The following is a 9,086-nucleotide window of genomic DNA, read 5'->3' as shown; positions in this document are numbered from 1 at the left end:
CTTTGCTACTTGCACTCCTTTTTCCTCTACCTGCGGACTCAGTTCAGTTTCTTCTCTCCTGAACTTAGACTGAGCTCGCATTAGCAGAGCTTGCTCATCCTCTCTCTGTTCTCGTTCACTCAGCCGCAACTCATGAACCTTTAGAGAACCAATTACCTCCTCCATCGTCATCTAGCTCATTTCACTGAACTGCTCGAGCGATAGTGTCAACGCGTCATACTTTGACAATGTCGACCTGAGAAGTTTACTAACAACTTCTCATTTGGGGAGTCTCTCATCGAGGCTCCTCAATTCACCAACAATCTGAGAGAAACGTTGAGTGAATTCACTTATAGCTTCATTCTTTTTCATTGTCAGGAGCTCAAACGGGCGCTGCAGCCCTTGAATTCTTGACTGGATGACACGATCCAATCCAAGATTCAAAACACGCAGGACTTCCCAATTCTCCTTGGCTGATTTCTTGGAATCGAGCTGGTCCATCACGTCTTCTAGGATTGCGGACAGGATGACTGACAAAGCTTGTCGATCCTTCTTCCAATTCATCTCCTCGCCGGAGATAAACCTCCCACAATACGCTAGCGTCAAGGTGATAGTTCGTCTTCGACAACAGGAGGGACGGGAAATGACCTGACGGCAAACTCTGAGCAGCATCAGCTTCTCCAGTGCTGATCTTCTCAGACAATGACGAAACTTCTCCCTTCTTTGGCATCTTCGCAGGTCCGGTGGATTCAGAACACTCTGATACTAATTGTTGGCTGAAGAATCGATCTGAAACCCTTAGATCAAACTTAGACCTCTCTATGGATCACTCTAGCTCGAAACTTTCAAAAAATAAGGAGGAAAAAACCGAATCTTGAATTGCAATCGAATTGTAAACCGTGACAATTTTGGGGCCTTTTATACAGCCCGAGTTTTCAAAGGGGGAAAGAAAAGAAAGGTAACAGAATTAACCACTCTTAGGTCCACGTGGCCCACTCAGGATCTAAATAACCAGATCTGTTTTTTGTTTTGCTGCGGGTCTTCAGTGAACCGCGACGGGCCCGATTTGATCTGGGATCAACTCCATTTTTCTGGTCGATTATGATCGGTCCTGGAAGAAAGGCTGAGAGAGGACGAGAGCATTAGATATGTGTTCAAGATCCATCACATCGATCAAGATCCATCTTCCCGACGGATAATGATTGATAGAAACTCTGAAATATCTGTCGATTCCTCACCCCTATGTAACTGTATACTTCCCTATTGGGTAAGAAAATACTTTCCCACGTTGACAATGTTTGATTGGGACGTTTTGGAAGATTCGGGTCGGGATAAGCTTATCTAATCCACGATAGTCAATGAGAAAGAGAGAGAGAAAGACAGAGAGAGAGACAGAAAGAGGTACTTTTCTGGTTTAGAACGTAAATGTGACAGACGACGTTTGGCTCATCATTTAATTCCTTGTCGACCGTTACAACCCATTAATGGGGAGACTCCGTAGAGAGTCTTTCAGGGCGACCCCCCCGAGGGCGTCCGTAATATACTAATCTTCAGTAGAAGACACATAGAGAGATAAAGAACGGAATTTATTGAGATGAGAGAGAAAATGATAGAGACCGAGGGAAAGTAAGAGAGTAAGTTATATAGCCTTTACAGAGAGGAGAAAGAAAATGTGATTAATATGAGATAGATGGCTGCACCGGAAGGAGAGTAAAACGGGAAGTTCTGGAGAGGGAAAAAATGATCAAGATGAAACAGAGAGGAAGATAGAGGAAAGGAAGTTCTTGGGATGAGATAGTGAGAAAATTAAATAGACGGAGAGAAAAAGTTACAGAGATGAGTGAGAAAGAGAGGAAGTTATTGAGATCAGATCGAAATGACGTTTTAGACGGGGATAAAGAAAGAGAGAGGGAGAAAGAGCGAGAGAGCGACAGAGAGAGAGAGAGGGAGTGAAAGAGAGAGGAGGAGAGGGAGAGAGAGAGAGGGAGAGAAGGCGAGAGAGAAGGAGAGAGAGGGAGACAGAGAAGGAGAGAGAGGGAGACAGAGAAGGAGAGAGTGGGAGAGAGAGAGGGAGAGAAGGAGAGAGATAAGGAGAGAGAGAGGGAGAGAAGGAGAGAGAGAAGGAGAGAGAGGGAGAGAGAGAAGGAGAGTGAGGGAGAGAGAGAGGGAGGAAGAGAGGGAGAGAAGGAGAGAGAGAGGGAGAGAAGGGGAGAGAGAAGGAGAGAGAGGGAGAGATAGAAGGAGAGAGAGGGGGAGAGAAGGAGAGAGAGGGAGAGATAGGAGAGAGAGGAGAGAGAGAGAGAGAGAAGGAGAGAGAGAGAGAGAGAGAGGGAGAGAGAGAGAGAGAGAGAGAGAGAGAGAGAGGGAGAGGGAGAGAGAGAGAGGGAGAGAAGGAGAGAGAGAAGGAGAGAGAGGGAGAGATAGAAGGAGAGAGAGGGAGAGAGAGAAGGAGAGAGAGGGAGAGAGAGAAGGAGAGAGAGGGAGAGAGAGAGGGAGAGAAGGAGAGAGAGGGAGAGAGAGAGGGAGAGAGAGGGAGAGAGAGAGGGAGGAAGAGAGGGAGAGAGGGAGAGAGAGAGGGAGAGAAGGAGAGAGAGAAGGAGAGAGAGGGAGAGAGAGAAGGAGAGAGAGGGAGAGAGAGAAGGAAAGAGAGGGAGAGAGAGAGAGAGAAAGAGAGGGAGAAGGAGAGAGAGGGAGAGAGAGAAGGAGAGAGAGGGAGAGAGAGAAGGAGAGAGAGGGAGAGAGAGAGAGAGAGAAAGAGAGGGAGAGAAGGAGAGAGAAAGGGAGAGAGGGAGAGAGGGAGAGAGAGCACTTGCTCCAAGTGGGGCGCTGCGTTCAGACTGAAGCATTCATGGCGGCAGAGAAAGAAGAAAGAAAATCAAGCAGTAGACAGAGAGAGGGGAAGATATCTATCGAGCAGCTGGGCGGCCTCCTTCAAAGACGGCCTCTTCTGCGGGGCCGCCGCCGTGCAAGAAAACGCCAACTCAAAACAGCTCAGGAACGTCTCCTCCCCCCCCGCCACATCACCCCGAATCGCCGGGTCAACAATCCTCAGAACATCGCCGCCGTCGGCACCGGAATTAACGGCGGAGATGACCCGCCCAGCGAGCAGCTCCAAGAGCACCACCCCGAACGAGTAAGCGTCCCACTTAGCGTTGGGCTTGAGATTCTTCAACGCTTCCGGGGCTTGGTAAGGCGATAAACCAGAGCACTCGGCCGCGCAAGGGCTGGCGGCGGAGGTCGCCGGCGCCGCCGTCTCAGGCTGGCTGTTCTGAGAGAAGTTAGAGCGCATGCTACCGAAGCGAGGGCCCGTGGCGAGGCTTCCACCCCCGGCAAGAAGTCGATCAACGGCGAAGTCTGCGACCAATGGCTCAAAATCGTAGCGGAGGAGGACGTTGCTCGGCTTGAGGTTGCCATGCACGTACTTATTCTCATGCAAGAAGGCCAGCGCCCTTGCCACCCCTCTCGCTATCCTCAGCCGGTTCTCCCACGATAGATGAAACGGCGAAGCCCCCGTCTTCCCTGAAAAGAACGTCAAACTCTTCAAAATTCAAACCTTAATCCTAATTTTAGCTGTCTACAGTTGCATTATCCTACGTTAATCCCATCTTCTTGTTTCCTCCGAAGAGTGAAATCCCAACTCTAAACTTAAAACAGACGAGCGATGTGGAGAAGGGATCAAGGAAGCTTTCGACTCCATCTCCAAAAACCTCCTACGGTCTACAATTAAACTGTCGTTAATCAAATCTTCTTCTTTCCTCCGAAGAGTGAAATCACAACTCTAAACTTAAAACAGACGAGCGACGGGAAGAAGAGATCGAGGAAGCTTTCATCTCCGTCTCCAAAAACCCGATGGTCTACAATAAAACTGTCCACTGTTGTATTATCCTACGTTTTTCCCATCTTCTTCTCCCCATCGCTCCTCTGTTTCGAGTCTAGATTTAGGCTCCATCTCCAAGAACACTAATTGAAATAACGGTGCGTATGAAGAGAAGCGTACTGTAAGCGACGTTGGCGAGGCTGCCGTTGGGGTGATAATCGTAAATCAAGAGCTTCTCGTCAGCGCCCCAGTAGAAACCGCGAATCCCGAGCAAGTTCGGGTGGCGGAGCTTGGCGATTCCCTTTACCTGAGCCTCGAAATCTTTTAGCTTGCCTGCAGCGCCTCCGTCTTCTCCGATTCTCCTCACCGCCAACGCGGCGCCGTCGGAGAGGACAGCCTTGTAGAGTATGCTCGAGCCTCTCGACCCAAGAATGTAGGCCGAAGCCTTCAGCAGCGTCTCTAACTCCAGTTCATCTCCGGCCACAGTGACAAGCACGGCCTTCTTCTCCACCACCGAAGCCGCCGTAGAACGCTTCCTCGGCTCAGAGAAGTCGGTATCGGTCTCGGATCCTGAACCAGAAGACCCGCTACAGCTACTCCTCTTCTTCTTGTTCTTGATTTTGTAAGCGTAGATGGACGCTAGAAGGAGAAGGGAGACGCCGGCGACATCGGCGGCGACAATGGCTGCGATGGTGGCAGGTTTGAGAGATCTTTCAGCGCGGGTCGGCGTGGGCTTGGGCATGGCGGCGAAGGCGGGGGGAGAGTCTGCGCAGGGGTCCTTCAAAGGCGCCCCACAAAGCCCCGTATCGCCTTTGAAAGCCGCAGCCCGTTGCGCTAGAAGAGACTTGGAACAGGGGATTTCGCCGGAGAGATTGTTAAAGGAGAGGTCTATGGCAGCCTCGGAGGAAATCTTACCCGCGAACTCGTCCGGAATCTTGCCGGAGATTCTGTTTCTGGAGAGATTCAAGCTTCGGAGACTAACGGATAGGAGGAAGGTCGAGGGAATAGAGCCGCTGAGGAGATTGCAGCTGAGGTCGACTCGCTCCGCCGCTGGGAATCCGACGGCGGGGAGCTCGCCGGAGATGAAGTTGCCGGAGAGATCCAGCCGTCGAAGATGCTCGATGAGGCTCAGATCGCCGTTGATTGTGCCGGCTAGGCGAGAATTCGCGAGGACGAGGCTCACGACGCGAAGGGTGTTGTTCTGAGAGGAGAAGATAGAGCAGGAGATGCCGTTCCAGTTACAGGGAGTCTCGTCTTTGAAGTTCCAAGAAGAGAGAACGTTGAGAGGGTCGTCGGTTATTCCGTGTTTGAAACTGAGGAGAAGATGGCCGTCGGAGGTCAGCGCCGCCGTCTGCGGTGGCGCCGCGAGAAGAAGAAGCAGCACCGCCGCCGAGTAAAGCCCAGAAGAAAGTCCCATTCTGCAGGGAAAATCGCCTCTTCGGACCGCCATCTTCGATGCCTCTTTCTCTACTGCATCTTCTGATTGTCGACTTCGGTTTCTCTCTCTCTATCTCTCTCTCTCTCTATCTATCTTGCGATAAATAATGTCAGAGGAGGTAAGAGAGAGGGATAGAGAAAGAGAGAGGTGGAGCAGCTGGGGAACCTGCAGAACTGGCTGAGATCACCGAGCGGGTCACGGCCCATGCGGGAAATAAATAGTCCTTTCTCTCTCTTGTATTTGTTTATCTCTCTAGTTCTCCCTCTTTCTCCCTGTTTTTTTTATCAATCTCTCTCTCATCACTGATTTCTCTTGTTTGGCTGTTTCTCTTCATCTATCGCTTGATTTCTCTTTCCTCGTTGTGGGATTGGTTATATCTCTTTTTCTACTTCTGTATGTCTTTCATTCCGTCGGTGATATCAGGCGCGTAGTTTATGTATCTCTCTCTCATCAGTTTCTAAGAACATCCAGATGATGGGTTCTGCTGCTTCTCCCTTCTATGTTCCTCTCTTTCTCTCTCTACCTCGTGTACAAACTCATCGGGCTATGCAGGTGATGTCATGCGCGGTTCCTTTGCTTGCTTCCTATCGACGGGCGTCTTGTTTTATCTCTCTCTACCTTAAATGAAGCAGACCATTTCGAATCTCTGATGGAGCGCCAATCTCTCCTGTTTATTTCTTTGTCTACCTCTTTAATCTGTCACTCCCAATGTCACATCAGTTACGTTATGTGATTATCTGTCTCTATCTAAGACTTTCTATTTGATTCTGAGAGTTAAAATCAGTCGATGACTTCGATAACAATATTACACGTGCGTTTGAGGCCTAATGGCAAGTGTAAACTTAATTTTCTCTTTACGTCGTCAGCTACCTCAGTTACTAGATGCTCAATTTACAAGAAATACTCATGTTTCTCAAAAAAGCGTACAAAACAATAACCAAACAATGTTATCAGCTGCTTGCGAGTTTTTGACAGCAGCTGCTTACGGAGTTGCGGCATTTTGAGCCTACTGGTTACATCATGAAAACATTATCTCAAGGAAGGGTGTAAGTGAAATATTCATGGGTGGAGTTCTTTTTGTCGTCTTTACCCACCGTGGAGATCGGAGTTAACCGGCGGCGAAACTGATGACAGATGAATTTAAGGCGACTTCCTCGGGATTTGCTCAATCCACGTGGATTTCTCATTGACTTTAATCTCACATTCTCTATCCCTCCTCTCTCTCTCTCTGTGTCTTTAATCTCACCTTCTCTCTCCCTCCTCTCTCTCTGTCTTTCTCTCTTTCTCTCTTTTCTTTCCTTCGCCCATTTTTTTCTCCCCCTCCCCCCTCTCTGTATCTCGATCTCTCTCTCCCGCTCCTGTATTCATCTCTCGTTCTCTTTCTCTCTCTCAATCTCTCACTCTGTCTCTCTATCTGTCTGTCTGTCTGTCTGTCTCTCTCTCTCTCTCTCGGTTTCTCTCTTTCTCTCTCTGTTTCTCTCCCTCCTCTCTCTTATTCTCTTTCTTTCTTTTTCTCTCTCCCTCTTTCTTTCTTTCTCTCTCTCTCTCTCTATTAGTGTAATAATATGTTAGGGATCTACAGAAAATCAACTTCTTTAGGATAACAAACAAATTTTAATGAACCAAACAACTCAGTAAAGTTCGTAATGACTGAATGTCCAGTGACATACTGAGAAGGTGATGAAAAGTGTTGAAGCATAGGAGAAAATATGGGACACAATTAAAATCCATAAAAAGTGTTTATAGTCCCCTTAAAGTCGATTGTACTCTCTTGTAGATTTTAAGAATATTTTAAAGATTTTATTCTCAAAGCGTGTACAATCCCTAAGATGTTGACATAAAACACCCTTTATGTTGGCTTGTCTAGTCTAATGTGTTCATAAGGTGACAAATCAATACTTACGTATGGTGTACTTTTGGCCAAAGTTGATTAGAGACTAGATAATTAATCTCAAAAAAAATTTCGGAAAATGTGAAAAAGCCTCTGTTTGGATGTATTCTATGATGCAGCATTAACTTATTATGTTTGGATGTATTCTATGTTTGGATGTATTCTATAATACAACATTAACTAATCATGATCATTGAAACGCCATTTATACACATAGGTAATCAACGTGTGATACCTACCTTTAATAAATGACCCACCATGTTTGCTTCCCCATGAAACTAATGTTGAAAGTGATCATCACAAATGATTACCGTTGTCTTGTGACATATTTTTAGTATGACAAAAATCAATGCAATAATTGTCGACTCCACAAACCTCGTATTGATTCCCATGTTCTCTTTAAAGTTTCATCAGAACGCTCGTGAACTTATGTCGCAACACTCTAAAATCCCCCACAACACATGTGCGGAAAGAACTAAAACGAAATTGAAATCCCTGAAGAAATTTAATAAAATATTACATTAATGTCAAATCCTACAAAATTCTACTAATTGGGTGTCTCATGACTGTTCGTGTTTATCATGACTCTATCCGTTGTCCTATATCAGTGAGTCAATTAAATTACTTAATGGAATTAAGGTACTTCATTGAGCATACGATTTATAATTATGTGTCAAGACACAGTCAATGCTGAATTAATGATGGGATTAATTAAAAGTTTCTCAACGGGATTAAGACATTCCCTGGGTATAAATAGGAGTTTGAACCCCTCTCAGATCATTTTACTCCGGATATCATCGAGTTCTCTCAGATTAAAGGCTTTTCCTCCAACTTCAAAGATCCGATGATGGTTTAACATATCTTTAACTTTCATTATTTAAATTTATCTTAATCAAACCAGCACGAGACTTATATTAAGGTATTTCAACCACATCAGTAGATTCCTTGGTTTACCTCGCCGTAAAGGTCACAAAACCGGCCGAAAGGCGACGGAGAACCCACACGACAGTTGAGCTGTCTACCGTTCCTTTTAATTAAAAAATTAGAGGCTCTTCAAAAGCTACATGAACATGTGAACATGGTACAACTTCACCCTACTTGTGGGCTTGTCTCCATTCAAAATGCTTCCGTCTTTCAGAAGCCACGACTCTTCCCTTGCCTCGCTCACTGGGCTGACCAATGGGAAGAAAACGAGTTGGAATTTAAGACAGACTTATTTTATGTTCTGTCTAATGCAGGGATGAATAAGCCACAGTGAGTTCATTAAAACCTTGGTCGTAGCTGTTGGGTAGGCGACGGTGTTTCTGGGAATCTTGCGTGGATAGAGGAGACAGAAATAAAGCCTGACTTTTAGGGCATAGCCACGTCACTGTTTTTTTAACCCATGAACAAACGCTTCCGGAAGGTAACAACTAACAATGGCAAGCGCTGGCTGGAGAATCAGCTAAAAAAATATTAAACGTAAGGCCTTCTGCCAAAGTTGGAATCTTTAGCTTAATGAAAAGAACAGGACGACAAACAAGGCGATGCGGGCAATGATTGCCACGGAGGAAATATGTGAGAAGAACAGAACAAGACTTTATGCTCATAGTGATGTGCGAAGATAGAGAGAAGAAGAGACAAACAAAAGATCAAGAATATGGTTTGTACTAGATCGTGAAATCCCCCAAAACCCAAGTTCATATCGTGATTATCTTTATGTTCTTTGGATGTTTCGACCCGTTGGATTAGTCATGTTAATGTGTTTCGGTTTAATGTTTGATTTGATCTTAGCGACGTGTCAAATGACACTGGTTGTGTCTTGTTATCTTTCTGTGTCGTGGTCTTTGGTGATTGGTCTTCAGTTATGTCGATCAGGATTGGGCGATTCTTTCAAGGATTGGTCTTGAGTTACTCTCGCTTTACGCCAGTAGATTCATAACTTGCCTTCAGAATGAGTGCCAGTAAGGCGGCCGGGAATT

At 46.2% G+C, this 9,086-nt stretch overlaps 1 protein-coding gene across 1 annotated transcript; it reads right to left on the bottom strand.

Annotated features, from left to right (window-relative positions):
- Positions 1-2,788: 2,788 nt before the first annotated feature.
- On the bottom strand, positions 2,789-5,392 carry LOC144713240 (putative LRR receptor-like serine/threonine-protein kinase At4g37250). Its single transcript, XM_078587770.1, has 2 exons — positions 3,977-5,392; positions 2,789-3,498 (listed from the first exon to the last, which is right to left on the bottom strand). Exons 1-2 carry the CDS (start codon positions 5,244-5,246, stop codon positions 2,855-2,857), a joined length of 1,914 nt encoding a protein of 637 aa, XP_078443896.1. The 5' UTR covers positions 5,247-5,392; the 3' UTR covers positions 2,789-2,854.
- Positions 5,393-9,086: the final 3,694 nt, after the last annotated feature.

Source organism: Wolffia australiana, chromosome 15, assembly GCF_029677425.1.
Source record: "Wolffia australiana isolate 7733 chromosome 15, ASM2967742v1".
Lineage (NCBI taxonomy): Eukaryota > Viridiplantae > Streptophyta > Magnoliopsida > Alismatales > Araceae > Wolffia > Wolffia australiana.
Note: the sequence above shows the minus strand (reverse complement) of the source record. Positions and strands in the feature narration are given on the sequence as shown.